General features: G+C 49.3%; 1 protein-coding gene across 7 annotated transcripts in view; it reads left to right on the top strand.

The window, feature by feature from the left end:
- The window catches only part of Fyn (FYN proto-oncogene, Src family tyrosine kinase), a 202,159-nt gene extending 190,089 nt beyond the window's left edge, over positions 1 to 12,070 (top strand). For all 7 annotated transcript variants that reach the window (XM_085690452.2, XM_085690442.2, XM_085690450.2 and 4 more), the window contains 2 exons: positions 692 to 823; positions 11,413 to 12,070. In XM_085690452.2, the coding sequence (XP_085546578.1) occupies positions 692 to 823; positions 11,413 to 11,621 (341 nt within the window). In that variant the 3' untranslated portion in view covers positions 11,622 to 12,070. The remainder of the gene's footprint in view (positions 1 to 691; positions 824 to 11,412) is intronic.
- Positions 12,071 to 20,904: the final 8,834 nt, after the last annotated feature.

Here is a 20,904-nt window from a genome sequence, read left to right as displayed (position 1 = left end):
TTGTCATGATGAGGAGCATGGTGGCATGCAGGTAGACATGGTGGCTAGAAAAGTAGCTGAGAATTCTATATTCAGACCTCAGGCGGCAGGAATAGAGAGGGCCACTGGGCTGGGCTTGGGCTTCTGAAACCTCAAAGCCCCCCCCCCCCCCCCCGCAGTGACACACTTCCATCAATAAGGCCACACCCACAATCCTTCTAAGTAGTGCCACTCCCTGATGAGTAAGCATTCAAATCTAAGAGCCTATGGAGATCTTATTCAGTCTCTCTCTCTCTCTCTCTCTCTCTCTCTCTCTCTCTCTCTCTCTCACACACACACACACACACACACATACACACACACACACACACACACACACACACACACACACGTTTCCTAAATCACACGTCAAGAACCACATTCCAGACCAAGCCCATACCATTCAGTGTGATTGTGAATTCATGTTCAAGAAGGCAGCTCCCCTCTTTGCTGAGATATTGAGGGTTTTGAAGCCCGGTCCTTTGAATTAAAGTGATTTGGTTTAAGTCAAGAGGCCAGGCCTGGGGCATACATCCTCTCAGACCCATGTATTCCTTTTCCTCCGCCTTCCTGTCCTCCTCCCTCAACCTGTCCACTGAAGATAACTTCCCTCGTCCCTCCTCACCTGGCACAGGCTCTCCACCTCAGAAATAACCAGGTCTTTGTTCTGCAGGTGCCAAGTTTCCCATTAAGTGGACAGCCCCTGAAGCAGCCCTGTATGGAAGGTTCACAATCAAGTCTGACGTGTGGTCTTTCGGAATCTTACTCACAGAGCTGGTCACCAAAGGAAGAGTGCCCTACCCAGGTAAGAGCCCCAACCTGAGAAGTGGATATCTGAGAAGTGGGCTCCCCCTTGACTGAGTTTTATAGAAATCTTGCCCAGTTACCTATCAAAGCCCTGGGCTCAGCCTTCTGCCAAGGGATTTAGCCAGGGGAATGCAGAACCATGACCTGCACACCAAGCTTAATGTGCCAAGCAGAGGTATAAATGCTCCGGTTCCCACAGGTCGTGGAATTTGTCCTGTCTCAGTAGGTGCGTGTGTCATGCCTCCCGGAGCAGAAATGTCACTGGCTGAGCCTGTGCCCAGTGGAGTTTGTAGACATGTCTGGAAAGAGGAAGGTGCCGGAACCTGTTCTCTTCTGAGGCTCCAGCTCCAGATGGCCCCAGGGTAGAGGCGCACGCAAGGCATTTAGAGTGTTCACCGCCTGTTGCTGAATCCACTGCATGGAAGGGAGTGGATTATAAAGGGCCTGGAGCCTCTTGGAGCCTGCAGTTGTTCCGGAGCGTCATATGCTTCCTCTCTGAAGGAGCTATGGGTTAAGGTTATCCGTGCTCAAATTCATTAACTTAGCCCAACGGAGACATAAAGGACTCTGGTGCTGTTTCACCTCCACGCTTTACTGGTTACAGTACAGGGACGATCTGCTGTTTGAAATGTTAAGGACATATTTTTTAGTTACTGCTGAGCAAAGAAAGAGCATAGCTGGCTCACTCTCTTCATTCCCTGCCTTTAAAAGAAAAAAAAAAAGAAGCTTAAAAAAAAAAGCCCGCAGTGATGGAAGCGATAGTTGAGATTAATGAGGAATGTAGGTCTCTTGCAAATCCCGGGCTTGTAATCATATCTTTGCAGAGGAGCCAGCGAGAGCCGATTAATTTGTAATCCCTTTGTTCATTTTGTCTGATTGTTTCTGGTCATCGTCAGAGAGCAGAGCAGTGTTCATGAAGAGCCTCTCTTGTCTCGGCTAGTACAGCCTCCAGACCTCTGAGAGAGCAAGGCTGGCACTGAGGCAAAATTAACAGAGTGCTGGCCTCTGAAGCCCCAGCGTTTGGAGGTGCGGGTGTGTAAGTCTTTGCTAGCTACGCTACCGCAGCCGCAGCCGCTGCCACCAGCATGCACAAGTGGGCAGAGTCCGTGGGGCTAGTCAACCAGCAGAGAAGAAAGGGCTGCCCAGGACGGGGTGGGGCACAGCATGGGTGCTTTTGAATTGCTTCTCGAGAAGGAAGAAGGTATGCCATCTCCAGATTTTAAAGATAAGAAGGCACTTTTATTTAAAAAAAAAAAAAAAAAGTAGTATTGTCTACATTTTGAGCTAATTTCTTCCTGATTTCCCCAGGTTTGTAGACACCCGGTGTGTTAAAAGCAATCACGGGAAAAGGTTAATGTTCTGCATTTCTGTGTGTCCTTTCCTCCCGTGTAATTCTAAACTGCTTTTTGTTTCCTGGGTCACACATTGAAGCCAAGACAAAGAGGTGGAGGTGGGGGCCTCAGAAGAGAAGGCAGGTGTCTTCAGAGACAAGTTTTTGTCAGGCTGCGTTTTAGCCCAAAGAAAATACAAGTTAGATTGGATTCATTCACTCGTCATCCTTCAGTGTGGCCTGCGCTAGTGCTTGTTCCCTTGGGAAATGATGCAGAATAAGCCATTCGGCTCTCGGGTGGCACAGAGCAGTGCCTGTCCCGAAGCAGTGCATGCAGGGAGAACGGTGAGCCAGGAATAAATGGAGACGTGCATGCATGGAGCTTATTGTCAGGTAGAGTAGGCATCAGATCCAGGACCCAGTCGGCCTTATTCGTGCCGTCTTTATGGAGGGTAGATTCCTAAGTATACCAGCTGTGTGTGCGCCCCCAACCTTCGTTCTCATTGTATGGCCGAAGCAGGGTCAGAAGTAGGCCCGTCACTGAGAGTACCATGAAAAGAGCAAAGGCGTTTGAAGTGAGAACTGAGTCCAGCATAGTATGTGGATTTCTGCTGGTCAGCAAATGCTTACGTAACTGCACTGAACCACGGAGGGCAGGAGGGTTTGCTCACAAGTGAGGAAGCCAAGTCCCTCCACACCCCCACCCCCAGAAAGGCAGCAAAAATTACTCCAGGTTTAAGGAGCTGGAGGGAGGGTCGGAGAAGAGGGTACCCGATGTGATGATGCTCCTAGAAAGGGGCGGAGCCAGCTGTGAGGGGCCTCTGTGCTGCCCTGGAGAGACATTGGAGCCCAGCAGGTTGACTTGAAAGCCCAGGGAGCCGGTGACATGAACTGCCTACACCACAGAGAGCCGTTCCCAGACCTGCTCTGATAGCCACAGACACTGCTTCATCTTATTTTTTAGCTCAGCTATAATCACATTTAATTGGACTTCTGAATGTGACAGAAAACTCTTCTTGAGGGAGAAGCTCTGCAGAGGGATTGCAATTACAGGACCATTATCCTAACAAAGGGGAGCCGGGCCAGGGCACAGACAGTGTCATTAGGCATTATGCAGATGTCACCATGGTTGTTGGTGTGTCCCAGTCAGTCAGCACATACTGCAGGGTCACCTCGTTTCAACTCTCCTGCACAGGATCTCTTAGTCCCTGCCAGTAGGCTTCCAGGACAGACGCCTGTTTATCAGACGCTTCCATTCTGTTCTGTGACACGGTAGTTTCTCAGGTGCCTGGAATGTAATTTCAAATAATTCTCCTCTCAAGAATGGTAGGTGGTGGAAAACTTTCCTGAGTTCTTTCATACCTGAGAATGGTCCTTTGTTGCCGTGTCACGCAGGAAAGGTGCCCGGGCTTGGAAGTGACAGCGAAGTGAGAGGGGCAATTGATTCATAAATGAGCTTTGCAGAAGCTGCTCAGATATTTCTGCCCGGCGTGAAAGCCAGTCCAGAAGTGTGCCTCGGAGAACTCAGAGTATAACGTGAGAGGCGTGGCACAATGACGGGCAGATTGGCGGTGAGCCGACCGCAGGCATAGGTAGGGAACACTCACTGGAGACAAAGGAAGGCGGGGTACACAGAAGCCGAGCGAGGGCCTTGAAACCGGAAGAGGCATACTGAAATGTCCTGAGAGTGAAGGGCCAGGTGAGGAGGGCTGCTTCCACGTTGTGTGGCAGTGAGGGACAGCATTGCAGAGCACAGCCGCTGGCTGCCGTCGCTGCTGCGGCCTGACCAGATGCACCCTCGTCGTTGGAATCCAACCTCGCTTTCTGCAGGCAGGGTGGTAGCCGTGCTTTGCATCAAGGTTAGATAGAGCTCTTTTATTCCAACCGGTTGTTGGACGTGAGAAACGGGAATGCTGGTGCCGAAGCTGCTTCCTGGGCTTGATGCGTAGAGCCACGACTTTGCGTCTTAGCCTGCCGTTTCACCTCCACAACCTGTCTCAAACCCTTTCCCCTTCTGTCTTCGCTGCCACTGCCCACATCAAGCAGTCACCACTGGGTAGTGACCTCCTAGTGGAACTTCCTGCCCTTGGTCTCCCCCTCCCTCCCTTCTCCTACCGCCATTCTGTCACTGTCACCAGCAGAAATGGTATCCTGGAAAACAGATGAGTTATCTCACTCTGGTCCTGGCTAAAGATGCCCAGACTTCCCTTTGGCCTCCAGATAACTTCAGGAGGCGGCGTCTTGAGCAGCGCCTTATCGGCCTTTCCTTCCCTCCGTCCACAAATATTATCAAATGCCTGTTACGTGTGGAGTGCTGCTCCAGACCCAAGGGTTATAGCAGTGAGACGGTGTGAAAACCCCCGCCCACAGGAAGAGTTTTCCTGAAGAGGATATACAAAAAAAAAAAAAAGACCTATAAAATACGTTCACACTTGCCAGTAGTGTTGAGCAGGAGAGAAAAGGAGGGTCACTAGGAAATGGTGGCAATGGAAGAGTCACTAGGAGGTGCCTTCTGCGTATAACTGATGGGAGCGAACTTGGGCCAGGGAGTTGTCCAGGGGGACTCTGCACACATGCAGGGGGCCAGGGAACAGGAGGTGTTGACTCCTGGCAGATAGGGTCCTGCAGGGTTGTGAGCAAGTATGCTTTCACTCTTTTGGTTGCTGTTGTTCATTTTGAGATTATAGAATAACTAACATGTCTCCTTTGTGTCTTCCGCCCTCCAAGCCCTCTCGTTGACCCCTCCCCACTCCTGCAAATCTGTATCTTCTCTTTTCATCAATTGTTATTGCATGCATATGTATTTGTGTGTGTGTGTGTACACACATTCCTAAATGTAACCCGTTGAGTACATATGATGTTACTTGTACTATGTTTTCAGGGCTGCTCCTTCTGTATTAGACAACCAGGTAGTGTGTTCTTCCCTGGGGAGGGCCATCTCTCTGGCTCCCGGCTTTATGCTGTGTTACCTGCAGTACTTTGTGTAGAGTTAAGGCCGTGTGGGCTTTTCCCCCATGCAGTTTGGCATGCCCGTTAGTATCCTCTTTGTTTAGTTCATGTTTGGGCAGTCATGTTGGTGAGACTTCACAGGTATCACGAGGAGACAGGGTGTCACAGAGCTCCCTGACCACTCTTGCTATCTCCCCGCCCCCTCTTTCATAGTGCCCCTGAGCCTGAGGTGTAGGGGTGTTTTGTAGGTGTAAGCTTCTTCTCTTACTGAATGCCTGTGAAGTTAGTGGGGGGGGGGGAGGGGTGGAACAATCTGATTCTGTCCCCGGCTGTCCCCCTCCCTTCACATTCTAGCCTAGACACACCAAGGAGTCTTTGTGTGTGACAGGTCTCACTGTGTTGGGCTGTGTAGACGAAGCTGACCTCAAACTCACAGAGGTCTACTACCTGCCACTGCCCCCCTCCCCAGTGTTGGGACTAAAGGTGTACATACATCAGCACGTCCCGAGGGTTTCTTTTGAAGCACATCTATCAATTCCCAATAGCTCTGCCTTCCTTGAGGGCAACAGGACATCTTTCATGATCTACAATTCCCGGCAGTGTCTGCCCACAGTAGATTCCATGTAAGCAAATAAAGGGATGGATGGATATGACAAGGAAGAGTTTTCAAAACAGAAGAAGAGCTCACGGATTTTTTAAAACACTTTCAAGGTTGGCCCACGGCCCACAAAGCCTTTCTTACCCTACTCAGTTGTCTTTGCTCGCGGCTGACACGGGATGAATCCTCCTAGCTACAAAGCAGCACCTGTCCCCAGAGTTCTAGGGTGTTGACCCTGTTCTCAAATACCATATCCAGTAACCTAATAGGCAGAATGTCCTGGCTGTGCTTTGCCGTGGCCCTTAAAGGAACACCTGCCTATGTTCTGGCAGGACCTGGCAGAGCAGGAATGTTCTCTTAAGCAAATCTGTCTGTCCATGTGTTTGAAGAGCCCTCAGATCCTTCGGAGAGTGCCAGGTGCTTGCCTTTCATGAGCATGTGTGGTCACCTGATAATACCTGAGAGAGGTGAGGGAGGCAGGCCGGCCGGACAAGTGCTAGCTAGCGCCTTCTGGAAAGAACAGAGCCCCCTGCTCCCTGCCCCCTGTGATTCCTCACTGCATGGACATAGTCTCATGTTCAAGTTGCTGAAAGGGACAGGTTCTCTGTGAAGTAGGAAAGTCTGAACTTTCCAAGTAGAAGGGGGATGAGAAACAACTCGAAGAGGCCAACCTGGGCCAATCTGCCTCCCCTGCCTGCCTGTGGTCCTCTGTGGTCCTCTGTGGTCCCCAGGGCCAGGGGCCTCCAGTTCAGAGAAGGAGACCCACCTGAATGCTGTCACCTCCCCTGCAAGGTTTGTCTTGGCCAGTGTGGTTAATGAGAGGAAGAGAGAGGATAAGAGGATACATGTGAGCTAGGACACCGGCAAGGAGCGTTCGGCTCCTGGCACGTTTCGAACCCAGCATGCTGCTACCATCCAGTCTCACTGCACAGGTTCCCCTTCCACTCTGGCACCTTCACCCTCCTTGGTCGCTTCTCTATTCAGAGGACAGACAAGTTTCTTATAACACTGTCTTATCACAAAGCAGCTATGGTTGCACCTCCTAATCCCAGCGCTCAGGAGACTGGGGAAGGAGAATTGCTGTTAGTTTGAAGTCAGCCTGGGCACCATAACAAGACCCTGTCTCCAAAAAAAAAAAAAAGAAAGGAAAGAAGGAAGGAAGGCAGACAGACAGACAGACAGACAAACAGAAAGAAAGAAAGAAAGGAAGGAAGGAAGGAAGGAAGGAAGGAAGGAAGGAAGAAAAGCCCAAAAAGCATACTATTGCATCATCAACTTCCAACAGCCTTTGCGCGTAGCACGCGCTGCCATCACTTCCAATTTTATTAAACAGTGCATTTAATAAGAACAGCTGCCCCCAGGTGATTGGCGAGGTGGGCACAGTGAACAAAGCCACTAATTATGGTGTCCTCTCGGGGTCAGCCGTTTGTTTCTGTCTGTACTCTTAGGCCAGCCTCCCTCCGCCCCGGGTTTGTACAAAGCCGGGCTCAGAGCCTCCTGGTTGTTCCTGTAAGATGAGAAAGCACTTGATAATCTGGTAGTGCGAGTGCGCGCAATGGCGCGGTGCACGCTCGTGCTGAGCAAGCGCCATTAACTCCGAAGTCCTCTCAGCACCATGTGGCTGCTCTCGACATGTGAGCGGGCTGATGGGGTTTTTAGAGAGCTTATGCAGAGAAGCGAAGGACCTCAGACAGAAGGCCTCATTCATACCTAATATCGTACCATTCCTCTTCACGAAAAGCTCAGTTTGCAAACGAAATCTGATGTCGGGTAACCTGAGTGTCATTTCCACAGTTAGAACAGTTCTTTACACAGCGCAAGAGTTCAGATTCCCACAAGGTCCGGATGCCAATGTGAATAGACAGCAAACCCACTGAGTGCAGATAGGGCCCCTCCGAGGTCCCCCAGGAAACAAACCCACTGCGTGCAGATAGGGCCCCTCTGAGGGCCCCCAGGAACAAACCCAAAGGAAACAAAGACTGGAGGAAATCAGGTCTCCTGCCGAGGGATTCAGTGCCGTCAGTGGCGTTCGGTGCCCTGCCAATGAAAGCCATTTTCATTCCGACCCTCCAGAACCCAAGAGGGAAGTGGGGAGGGTCTCCTGCAGCTCGAGGAACACTGATGCGTGCAAGAGAAGGAGAAGCAAAGAGCAAAAGGATAAGGGAAAAGATGGCGTCTGTGCGTGCGAGCGTCCATGTTGGTGCCTGCACAGTCAGCATCCGAGAGGGAGAGTTGGGACCTCTTGTGTTTGAGAAGGAAGCCAGCAAACTGACTCAGGAAGAATAATGCAGTCGTGATATCAGGAAGCAAATGAGTCCCGGAGGCCAGAGGGTCCCAGATGCAGTGTTAGGGGCAGGAGGACGGGAGGTGCTAGAGCCATGGCCGTGTTTGTAAACACGAAGATTTGAGGGGAGACTTCAGACTGTGAGCTCAGGGCCACCTCGCTGGGTCCTGTGAGAGTGACCCTCCAAAATGGCCCCTCTCAGGGAAAGAGCAGGGACATACTGTTCTCCCAAGCTGTGGGAGCACAGAAGAAGCTTGGGACTAGACTGGGGGATGGGTATTTTTCAAAATAGAACCGTGATGCATTTAACTGAGGTTCTGTCTGTGAAAGGAACACCAGCTGAACTCTTGCTGAGCGGGAGCATCCTGACTGCAGTGAAGGTTTGTTGAGGAGCTGCCAGGCCTGCAGGACAGCCCACGTGTGTCCTGGCCTCTGGCTGGTCGAATGAGAGCTAGTCCCAGTCCCTGTCCACTTGTCGCTCTCAGCCAATTGTAGAGTCTGATAGCCTACTTTTCAGCAAAGCTGCCACTGACATGTTTCCGTTCCCTCAGTACACAGCCCTGTTCATATATTCCCCAGACTCTGCGTGGTCTAGAGAGAGAACACATAAAGAGGAGGAGGAGGGGTAGGAGGTGGGGTGCTGCAGGAGAGGAGGTAGCAAGCTAGGAAGCTGCAGCATAGCTGACCGTGTGGCCCTTCGGGTCTGGCCCAGTCATCGTCCTGTGTAGACTGAGGTATGGCTCCATCCCGTGGACACAGCTATCCAGGAAGAAGGCCACCACAGCAAATGTGGCATGCCGATTCAGGTTGTCACAACTGCTGTGTCCAAGTCTTGGGCGGAGCCCTGGAAAAATAGAATTGACCCAAATGACCAGTTAAACTTTCCACTGGCAAAGACTGAATTAAAAGTTTAAAAGAAAAGAAATATTTCCATTTGAGGAGTTTGGTTTTTTTAATGAAATAAAACAATACTGACATAAGATCCACAGAGTCATGGGAAAGTGGTTAATTGAATTCTGTGGTGCTGTTCTGGGCACTTGGTACCAGGTTAAAGCCCTGAGATGAATTTGGGACATGGTAGCTTCTCCCATAGAAGCCTGTCACGGCTCTGAGCTGCAGGCCTCTTCAGATCTTTCCTCTAGTTCCAGGGGTTCCCAGCAGGAGTCAGAACAAGGGAGACTCGTGCAGACTCAGACTGTGGTTCCAGAAACTAAGAATTTTGTCTACTGTATTGTGCAGTAAAGAGTTGCTTCAAAGAACGCAAGTCCCCGGGTGTAGCACCCTCTTTTCCTGAAGCGGCTGTCACTTGGGCTCCCTGCTTCTTAGCCAGCCCGCGGGATCAGATGATACACATTTGAATCAGACATTTTTTTTGAAAGCGGGTGCGGCACAGGCGTGTGTTAGGTAACACGGAATGAGAATCTGGGCTGGAACACGGGCGGAAGTGAGCTCCATCGTGGCATGGCGTCAGGGAGGGTTTGTGGCTAGTTCAGACCTGCGATGCCGCCAAGTAGTTCTAGTGACTTTCTGATTTCCGAGCTTATTGGAGTTTGGAGATGTGGCTGAGCAGATGCCGGCCCCGGCCCCGACCCAGGCCCCTGGCCCCTTCTGTCTGGAGCACCTCGGGAAAGGGCTGCAGCCACTGTACCTCTCTCTGCCTCCCTGCCTAGTTCCTAGCTCTTCAGTACTGGGAGGAAGATTTGAGCTCCTTAGCTTCAGGCAACGCCCAGCAGAAGATGACAGTTCCCACACTGAGCTCTGACCTGAGTGAGGTTACTGGTTACATTGAAGGTCTGCTTCATCACACAGCCACAAGAACGTGTGGATGTTATCATCACCAGAAATTACAAAGTTGGAGAATAAACTTCCTGTAAGGGCTTTAACAAACAAGTGACCAAAATTGGTGTCAGCAAGGAGACCTAGGATAGGCCCCGCTTCCAAAAGAATACAACTAATCAGCTGCCAGAAATGCATGTTTCCCACAAGGAGGACAGGACACAGAACTTCCGGCCAAGCAGCAGGGTTCTGACCAGGTGGTCACCTCTGTCCCCAGAATTAAAGATGGCTGCAGTGCATATGTGTGTTTTCCCTACTAGTGACAGCCCTATAGCTTACGGCGGTTGTTCCTGTAAACAGGCAGAAAAAGAAAAGAATTAGGCAAGCGGGAGAGAGAGTACCTGAGAGTAGTCGGGAAGGGGGGTCACACTAAGTGTGGTATTTCCTGTGCTGTCATGTGACCGGCTGCGCTCAGCCTCCCACGGTGTAGTGTGAGAACGTCAGCTAGGGGCAGCTCTGGCAGAGGGGCAGAAAGGTCTCAGATGATAGATGGCCTGCCCTAGGTCATCCATAAACAAAGGCTCCGAGACGACACCCTGCCCACCTGTCAAAAGCTCCCAAGCCTCAGAGCGCTAGAAGGGTCACCAGGCCAGATGATGCCCGGGCCTGCGGGCATGTGGGCAAGTCTCAGACACCATGCACAGGCGTGGTGAAAACCACAAAGGTCTCAAATAGATCACGTATGTCCTGCAAATAGAAGCCTGCTTGCTCGTATTCCACGCGGTATTTGTGTACGTGCTTTATTCACAGAGAGGCTTCCTTTTTCACTGTGTGTGTGTAGATATCGGTGCATGTAAGTACAGGTATCTGCCAAGGTCAGAGCTTTCAGATCCTCTGGAGCTGGAGTTACAGGCTGCTGTGAGCCGCCCAGTGTGCATGCTGGGAACCGAGCAAGGGTTCTCTGCCAGAGCAGGACACACTCTGACCCTCTAAGCCATCTCCCCCACTCCTGTATTTCTGTCTGTTCAACTGAGGTATAATTTGCACATAACAAATTTTCATTTTACAATATACTTCCTTGCATTCAGACTAAGAGCCACGTCAGTACACACATGCTACATGAGAGTCACAGACTGCAGCCCATGGACCAAGCCCAGCGCCCAACCTGGCTTTCTTTTAGACCCTTTCAATGGCATCAAGAAAACAAAGCTTGCATTAGCCCACACAGACAAAAATATCTGCTGCCGGCCCTTCGCAGGAAGAGCATGGGCATTTGACACGCCCTCCTCCCACCCTGTAGCTCCCTCGACCTTTCACCCCTGCCCTCTACACCGCAGCCACTGGTCTGCTTTCCACCACACACTCTTTTTCCTTTCGAGGGTCTCCCATAAATGAAACCATCCGTTATGCTGCCCTTTGTGTCTGGCTTTTCTCCCTTGCAGGGCTTTGAGATTCCCTGTCTGGGCTTCTGCATCTATGAGTTCTTCATCCCTTTGTTCCGTCCTCTCTGCATGGTGTGACAGCCGGTTAAAGGCATGGTTCTCCTGCCGAGAGGGTGGATGGCATCCTTCTCCTTTAGCCACGGGCAGCCTCGTGGTCAGGGCCTGGCGCCCGGGAGTGCCCACTTCTCACTGCCTCTTGTCTTTGTAGGTATGAACAACCGGGAGGTGCTGGAGCAGGTGGAGAGGGGCTACAGGATGCCCTGCCCACAGGACTGCCCCATCTCCCTGCACGAGCTCATGATCCACTGCTGGAAAAAGGATCCGGAAGAGCGCCCCACTTTCGAGTACTTGCAGGGCTTCCTGGAGGACTACTTTACAGCCACAGAGCCCCAGTACCAGCCAGGGGAAAACCTGTGAGAACCTGCTCTTCGGAGACCTCTCGCCAGAGGCCTCCCCACCCCTCCCCATTAGCTTCCAATTCCGTAGCCAGCTGCCCCTGAGCAGCGAGAACCGTCCAGGATCAGATGCATGTGACTGAAGCTGACGACCTTCCACGGCCCTCATTAATGACACTTTTGTCCCCAGTCCGAACCTCCTCTGTGAAGCATCCGAGACAGAACCGTGTTATTTCTCAGACTTTGGAAATGCATTGTATCGATGTTATGTCAAAGGCCAACCTCTGTCCCCTGTAAATAGTCGCTCCCGTGCCAACAATCCTAGTGCTTTCCTTTTTTAAAAAAAAAAAATGCAAATCCTATGTGATTTTAACTCTGTCTTCACCTGATTCAACTAAAAAAAAGTATTATTTTCCAAAAGTGGTCTCTTTGTCTAAAACAATAAAATTTTTTTTCATGTTTTAACAAAAACCGATCAGGACAGGTGTTTGTTTTTTTTTCTTTTTTATACATATGAGTATATATATATAAGCATATGTTCCTGTACATATACCATGTGGGTGCTACCATGGAGACTGTGGCCCACGAAGGCCACACAGTTACAAGCCCCAGAGGGAGGATCGCTGCAGAAACCTGCATCTCAGCACGGTGTCATTATGAAAGCCGGTGGCCTCGTTTTTTTGACTTCTACAAAGCATGAATTTTCCCCCCTTCCTTTGGATTGCACTTTTCAGTTTTTAACCATACCTGTAGATTATTGTTCATGTGACTCTCCTCAGGTCCCTGAGCCGAGTTCACACATTTTAGGACCGGTTTTTGCTCCGGCGTACTGTGATCTGTTCTTGAGACTTGAGAGTGAGCAAGCAGACAGCCCTGCCAGGAGAGCGCAAGACGGAGACCACACAGACTTCCTGTATAAATATGAATGCTGAAGTGTTTCAAATGTTCTTCTTTTATTTAATAAATCTTGTAACCACATTTAAATGGTCTAAAACCCACATAGCATTGTAGTCACGGCAACCTACTAAACTTTCTCATGCAACTAAAAATTATGGGGAAGGCAAGGGTGGGGGGGGTTGTACATGTCCCATTGTAAAATAAGTGTTTTAATGTCCTGTACTGCTAATGAATGACTCTCCATGTCCAGAGTACTCCAGTAAATAACTATGCACTACTTTACATTTCATGGGGGTGCACAGAAAAGTATTACATTTTTAGTTGCTGTTTGTACCAACCTTGAATTACATATGTTTAACAACAACAGAGCAATTCCTATTTCTATTGAGTTTTTTAATACTGACTAGCAACTCTGAAGTCTTAATTCCTTTTTTTGTTAATGATTTATTTGTGAGTTTACATTTTTAAATTGTTTAACTTTCTTAATTTAGTAATTAAAAAGAGAGCATTTTACATTTGAGACAATTGGTTCATTTGTGTACATCGCAGGAGGTACCCTAGGCGTTCTGTGGCACATCTGTCCCGCACCAAATGGGGAGAATCACCTGGTGAATTTGGCCATTGGGCAGTGATTTCCAAATGACAGAAACATGCAGAACATCTGGAGACGCTCCCCACCAAAAGGCAAAGCGATTGATTCCGAGAGATGTTACAACAAAACTGGGCGTGCCTGAGCACTGTGGCTTGTCTGACCCTGTCTCTCAGTGGAATGTGTTGGGCTTCATTTGTAGAGTCTTTCTTGATCGCAAGACATAAATCCGTTTCTAAGCGTCCCTCTACTTGAATAATGAAGTTACTCAGCAGGAGACAGTGGTGTAAGGAAAAGGCGGTGGGTAGGCCAGGTGATGGCCCAGGCCTAGATCTACCATCATTCCCTGAAGAACCTTGAGCAGCTGCCGGCATCTCAGCTGCAGGAGGGTCAGCGCGGAGGAGGTGCAGGTGCATGCCAGCTCCTTGCAGCCTTAATGTCTTAAGACGCCAAGGTCACTGGTGTTGGATGGAGCCACATAGGAGGAAAAGGCTTTTGTTGTTGCTGAAATAACACTTACCTTTCAGAAAGGTTTTTTAGCATTTGGGGGGAACATATGAAACATTTTAAAATCAAAACTGTTATTTTGGATAGGAATACCCTTGACAGAATTTCAGACTTATTAAGTATAATTTTTAACATGTCGGATGACTCATTAATAGGTTCTAGATTTTTTTTAAGATAATGATTTTCAATCCTTACTTCACGTGAGGTAATTTGCAAATATTCTCTGGAGGATTTTTGTTTTGACTTACTGGAAAATCTGAAAAAGAAACTTTTAAAGCAGAAATTCTTTGAGGTAAAATCTAGTTGGTTTTCATTTCATCAAGGGAGTTGATTGTGGATTCTTGTATATAAGGAAAAACTAAAGACATAGGTCAACTCGAGGGCACACTTCTGAGATCAGAACCCGGGAACATTCCAGAATGTGGATAGAAGAAATGCAGTCAGGAAGAAGTCAGGCAAGGATCCAGGTTTTTCCAAGTGTCCAATGAATTAGTCCCAAGGTCACCTCTAGGGAGTCCTGATTCACCCTGAGGTCACCTCTTGGGGGTCACAAGAAGTTGAGGTCAGGGAACTGCACCTGCTTACTATGAAGGAGGCGAAAATGTTTTTTGTGATGGGTGGGTGGGGGTCTTTGTTTATTGCTGCTGTTTTTCTTCAGTAACCCGAATGAAGAGGTAAGTACTTGCTCTCAAGGAGAGCCGCCAACTGGCGTTGCTCAGCGCACAGGATGCCTTCCCAACAAGCGATTTTCACTTCTGAAATAATCAAAGACGAAACTGGCTGGAGAAGCCATTTTCCTAGCCCACGAGTTAAGGTTGATAAAAGAATCCCTCTTCTCTCCATTGACGCTGCACCCCAAACTCAGACTGCGGAGTCGAGTTACCCGATAGGGCCCTGGTAGGTGCCGGGTCCCGTGTGTCTGAGCATCAGCCGCATGGACTTTCAAGGGCCTGCCATGGTGGGAACAGGCGCTTCCATGGGAAAAGTCAAGGGAAATGATGATCCCACAAAGCGTGGCACATGACTCAAGATTCCAGGTGTGTACTCACCTGGAGACAGATAGGAATCCTTCTGCGGCGAAATCTTGGCAGCTGGGAATTTTTCTAGCAGCACCGGAGCTGCAGAATTTTTATCTGCGATTTCCCACGGGCCTGTAACAGGGCCTGCCATGTTAACTGGAATGGGTCTTTCATGGGAAGGTCAGATTCTCGGCAGCATGCTGGGGAAAATAACACCAAAGCTTCCTGTAGAAGAGATACCACCTCTATTGTTGGCCGTGACGCAGAACAAGAAAACGCACGGGGCAGGCGTTTGTTTCCTAACAAGCTGTATTTAAGAAAAATGGTGTTTGATCAGTTAGTTCTGAAAGAGATTTTAATAGAGTCAGATGACTTCTGTTGGCTTGCTTTCCACTGTATGTAACATGCACTGTGAGATTCATTTAGGCTAATGTCAAAAACCTATTTTCCGGAGGAGAGGAGATTGGCTTTGATCCTGGAGGGGACAAAAGTAGCTCAAGCAGCTTCATTATCTATATTTAATTTTCAAAAAAAATTCTCAAATGTAGATTCTAACTCCATAGAACCTAATGAAAAAATAATGCCTGTAGTATCTTAAATACCAAATGAAACTTCATAATTTGTATTTATATCAATATTCAGAGAAGCTCTATAGCAAACATCCAAACTATTCCTCCTCTTTACCCAATGCTAACTAGTCAGAATCCCACGAGGAGGACATGAGGACCAATGTGCTAAGGGCTAGAGCACCTGCCCTGCAAGCTGAGGTCCTGAGTTCATCTCCAGCACCCTCCCTGCCACACCAGTCTAGAGGCTGAAATACAAATCAGTGGTTTCTTGGTTTTGCAGGAACAACCCTGTAAGAACGTAATGCTTGACAAGTGACTGCTCTTCCAGCAGCTAGAACAACGTGCTTCTCTCTGAAGTGCCCAGAATGCATGTCACTGTGCCCTGCACACTGCTGTTGCGTGTGTTGCATGCGCCGCTCTTCTGTCCAAGTGTTTTCCAGCGCAGGTGGGGCACTCATCAAGACCGGAAACTGCGTGGTATTTTGATTTTACTCTTCTTCACCTTGAACAATGATGGGCTTCCGGCTGATGGGGGGGGGGGCTGATGCATGGGTGGATGGTTAGATGGATAGTACCCACCCATCAGTGGGGTGATGGCTTGCCTTCTGATGGCATTCTTATCTGAGAGCCTGCTGAGCGTGAGGGGGCTGCACTTTGCCGCCTCAACACTAGCCCTGCCCGTTATAATGTGCAGTCATTAGTCTCCAAGATAACTGTGAAGGCTCGAGCTGCAGCCTGAACCAGGCACAACCAGTGGTTCCACACCTTCCCCCGGGCCTCGCCCCAACACCCATGGATAGAAACTCAGACTTTTTAAAGCATGCTAGCTGACTGCACAGAGTAAGAAGTCACCAAGTAAGATGTACTCTACAGTGTGGTCCAGGGGAGGTCCTATTTTGAATTCGATAATTTTATGAAAACTCTTTGTTCCATTTCCCAAGATAACCATCTTTGTTTTTATATAAAACGGTTTCTCCAAACCATCCAGGTGTGCAGTGTCCCCAGCCAGTGGCCTGTAGTATCCCTATTGCATTGCATGACCAAGTGCTTCCGACCTGTGTGAGAAGCACTGTGTGAAGTGGTGGCTTGCTTTTGTATGGAGACTGAATGTGGGAAGGGTATCATTGCCCCCTCTCATGAGGCTTTTCTGACTTCCCTTCCCACTCATCCGAGAACAGCCTCACAACCGAAGGGGAGAAAAGGCAAAAAGCCACCCAGAGCCTCCTGGAGAGAGATCAGATTGACCTCCTTGGCCAGGATGTTGGGAAGAGAGACTCTGGGCCATCGCTCTCTGGAGAAACGTGATGACGGCAGAGATGACGGTGGGTACACAGAGTGCTAGTGGTTACACCTTGCTTCTAACTTCCGGTGTGGGCTCATTATGAGCTTGACCATGTGCCCCCGAAACTCAAAAGACATACAGTTAACATTCACAGCCCAGTGAAGACGGAGGCCCAAAGGACCCACTGCAATTAGCTGTCCATAGAGGGGAAGCCAGTGTCAGCTCTGCGTGGGATCTGCAGGGGACCTGCTGCCAGTGCTCAGTGGAGGTGGCTTAGGTATGGCAGTGTAGGGACACTTCCTGACCTTCAGGGTGACTCCTGATTCCCATGCTTTGAACACAGAAGTATGAGTCCAAAGAGAAAACAAAGCGGTTGCATTAGAACTCTCTCTCTCGCTCTACTTTCTAGAAAGTGAGGTGGTAAGTGACACCATTCAAGGACAGAGGGTAAGACACTTTTGGCAGGTTTTTTTTATTAGATCCGTTGATGTGTTGGTAGGTGTGTGTGTGTGTGTGTGTGTTCATGTGTGAGTGTGGGCAAGTGCATGCCACAGCAAGCATGTGAAAGTCAGAGGACCACCTTGGACGTTAGTCCTTACCTGCCTCCTTGTTTGAGATGGAGTCTCTTGTTTGCCACTGCGTATACCAGGCCAGCTGGCCTGAGAGCTTTCAGGAAGTCACCTGCCTGCCTCCCACCTTGTCCTAAGAATGCTGGGATTGCACATGTGTGCTTCTGCATCCAATTTACGTGGGTCTAGAGATCCAAATTCAGTTTCTCATGAATGCATAACAAGCAATTCAGCCATCGGACCATCTCTCCAACCCCAAGAATAAGGTTCAGACAGGATGCTGATTCCAGGTTACTGCTGAGGTGTGGCTGGGAAGAGAGAGCACAGCATCCAGAAACTGCTAGCCGAGGGCTTGTACCAACATGATACCTCTCCTTGCAGCAATCGATAGAGTAAGTTCCCCTATCCGTGTGTCCATTATTCTGTACCTACTAGCCACACCGTTTCACTTGCTGCATTTGTACAAGATGTCAATTCCTGGAGGTACTACCCAAAATCACAAGGTATTCTAGTTGTTTTGTTCTGGATATTTCTCTTTTAGTTAATTATCTAGTGCTTGCTATGTGATAATCAATGAGTAGCTAATTGGAAGCAAGAGAGAATGAATCGAGTACTGTTCAGATAGTGCTTTAATGAAAAACACACTTGCCATACTGTGGGACACGAGAAGAGTCTTTATTTATTTATTTATTTCTCTTTCTTTTTGCATGTGTTTATAAACGGATCCACCTGTCATAAATTAAATCCATGCATCCACATCCTTTCATTTCATATTTTCAGACACCCCCAAGAGATAAGCCCTGGAGGATGTCAGGAGGGAGTCAAGCCTCTGGAGATAGGGCCCTGGAACCCCAGTCACCCTAAAGGGAGCTGGAGGTCTGTCAATCCCTAGAGAGTGTGCGAGGAGATGGTTAGCACATGACAGCAGCTGCCTAGAGAATTAGAGAATGAATAACAATGCCTTCTGGTAAATTAGCCATATTACACTGTGCACAACAAAGTGATGGAGAGGACTGTTAAAGCAGAATGATAATTTGCCCGCATCCTTAACATAAAATGCATTGATTTTTCTACTTTGATAGACTTCTTGATTTTAAAACATGGGCAACTCCAGGGGCGCTCAGCAAAGCACCGTTGTGAGACAATTAGGAAGTGAAGGAGGAAACAGTGCAATCAGCAAAAACCTTCGCGAGCCACTTCACCTCCCTCCTCTCACCTGTGAATATCAGGAAATATTTGTTTGTACATTCCTGAAGGTCTCCGAGTGAAAACGCAAGGCATTCATCATTGTCTTTGCTATCGCTAAACCGTGACCTCCCCGTGTTGGAGGGCAGGAAAGTGATGCTTGGTTCTGTCCGCATTTGTCTGCTCTGATTCAAGCAGTTCCTGTGTTTTGAATAGCAGAGGGAGGATGGAAATGGAGCAGAGCTGTACTTAAAACGGCAAGCCAAGAACAAAAGCAGCGTGCGTGCAGCCAAAGGGGACCTTGGAAGATACATAGATGAAACAAAACGCTGTGCTTGGCTGAGAGTCTGTTTTCGAAAGCAAATGCAAAATGGAGAGCGTTGCTCCAACCGGAAAGGTTTCTCAGTCTCCTATTTGATTGAAATAAAAAAGGGGTCCTGTAATCTGCTCTGGCAGTCGGAAGCTGCCCTGTTGCTCTGAATTATGATATTTGCTCTTGACTAATACAGATTTTTCCAAAGCAGTGCAGCATTTGTAGCTAGAGCGTGCCCTGCCCTTCGGCAGAGCACAGCCATGCCAGTCAGCCTCACTGATGCCTTCCCTCCTCCTCCCATCCCCCACACCCTTCCGCTTCTTCACGTCCCAATCACCACCATTTTCATGTCGTCCTTTGTTTGCTTGTCTGGTCTCCCTTCCTAGGGTCCCTATTAATTTAGTAAAGGCAGACTTTTTTTCCTCTAAAGAAAAATTCTCACTATCCATCCCGGGCTGACCTCAAACTCAAGGTCTCCCTGCCTCAGTCTTCCACGTTTGGGGCGTGGACCATTATGCCTAGCTAAACCCTTAGGTCTCTACCCTTCAAGGCAAACCTGTGGCTGCTGGACTATCCTGAGGAGACGTCCTGTGGGGGACCTGCCCTGTCTCCTCTGTATGCTTGCTTGTCTCGGAAATCTGAACTCTGTACCTCACAAATCTCAACCCTTCTCTTCTGGGCTCCCATTTTCAGCAGACAAAGGGCCTTCCCTGACTCCACTTCTCCTCCCTTTCTCACCCAGGTCCCCAGCCCTGCCACTGACCTATGATTGATCAGACCCTAGCTTTATACCTGCGTCTCCTGCCACTTGCTGTCAGTCAGCTTTATGCAAATAGAAAAGGTGATCCTACTTCCACATGCTTTGCTGCCGTCTGCCAGGAAATAGCTACAATAAATATGCAAAAGGATAATGACTCAAATGTGAGTGCCACCCCCTCAAATTGTGCAGCGCAACCAGCACAACTCTGTGTGTCAATCCCGCTGCGTGAAATCGCCAGCGCTGTCCGGAAACCCTGCAGAGACATCCTAACCTCAGTAGGTCAGCCTTGCCTGGTTAGAGCTTTAAAATCAAAGCTTTTCAGCCATGATCAGAAACTGTAGAGAGGCAGTTTCTACAGGAGACAGTCTCTGGGTAGCAGTACCTGCAACAGTGGCAGACTTCAAGGGCTTAGCCAGCGCTTGGACTCTAGTGTTGGGCAGACAAAAGCATCCAAGTTAGGGAGCTGACAAGCCTGACTGAGGTCCCCAGGGCAGGGACTGTGCTCAGCCAGGGTCACCATCACCCCTCTCTCTGTCTCTGCTTGTCCCATTGGTTTTCTATCCAGCATAGCCCTCCACTTTCTGGCAATCTTTTACTACATAACAGATTACCCCCCAAACTTCCTGGCAGAGCTAGAAGCAAGTCGTGTATTTTGCTCAGAGATCTGCAGCAAGAGAGGCTCCTGGGGACCACTGGCCTCTCCTCCCCAGAGCAGCAGCTGGGGATCTCTTGTGATAGATAGCTTGCTTGCTGCTGTCCCTAGCTACTGAGCAAGAACCCAGCTGGGACTGTGGGTGAGGACTTGGGCTCCCAGGTGGCCCGTGGGCTGGCTCACACAGTGGAGCCCTGTGCTCAGACCTCCGAGCTGACTCATGGCAAAGCAGAGACAAGCTGCTCCCACCGAGTCCTAACTTCGAGTTTCTAAGCAAAATAAATGGGTGGCGATTGTAGCCACGAGACTTGGGATTGTCTTGTAGTGGCCCATCACCAGAACATGTAGGCTGGCACAGCTCTCTCAGATGCTGCCCCCAATGCTGTGTCTAGGAACATGAAAAACTGCATCTCCCAGACTGCCTTGCTGTTTCGACCACAACTGTGAATTGGGCTGCACCAGTCAGATGTATTCAGGAAGAGTTTGGAAGGCAGAAAGGCGGCGTATGCCAGGTCCCTGTAGCCTGTGCTTATGTCCTACCAGGAAGCAAGGTCATGGAGCCAGTGATGTCTCCTCTCCAGTCATGGGTGTCAAGATTCAGTTGGTGAGGTGCCATTGGCTAGGCTCCACATTCCAACAGGCACTCAAAGGTGATGGTGGCAGGCCATGCCAGTCCTGGCTTCCTGGCTACCCTCTGGCCTTGTTTTGGCAGTCACAGAAGCTGCAGCTCCAACAATGGTTTTCTATCTCTCAACTTCCTGGTCTGTGCAAGAGGCCACAGGTCTGCTGGCAGAGTGGCTCGCCTGGTGCCCTCTTCTAGCCCTTCCAATAGGTCCTTAAGTTGTTACATCCTTCTTCACTTAAACACCCACCTCCTGTGCCAACCCCAGAGAAGCCTCAACATTCTGTCCCCTGTCTGTCTGCCTTTCCTCACTAGCTTTATCTCACTGGTCATTCTTTACT

Source organism: Myodes glareolus, chromosome 1, assembly GCF_982192425.1.
Source record: "Myodes glareolus chromosome 1, mMyoGla1.1, whole genome shotgun sequence".
NCBI lineage: Eukaryota > Metazoa > Chordata > Mammalia > Rodentia > Cricetidae > Myodes > Myodes glareolus.
This window is presented reverse-complemented; position numbering and strand designations above follow the sequence as displayed.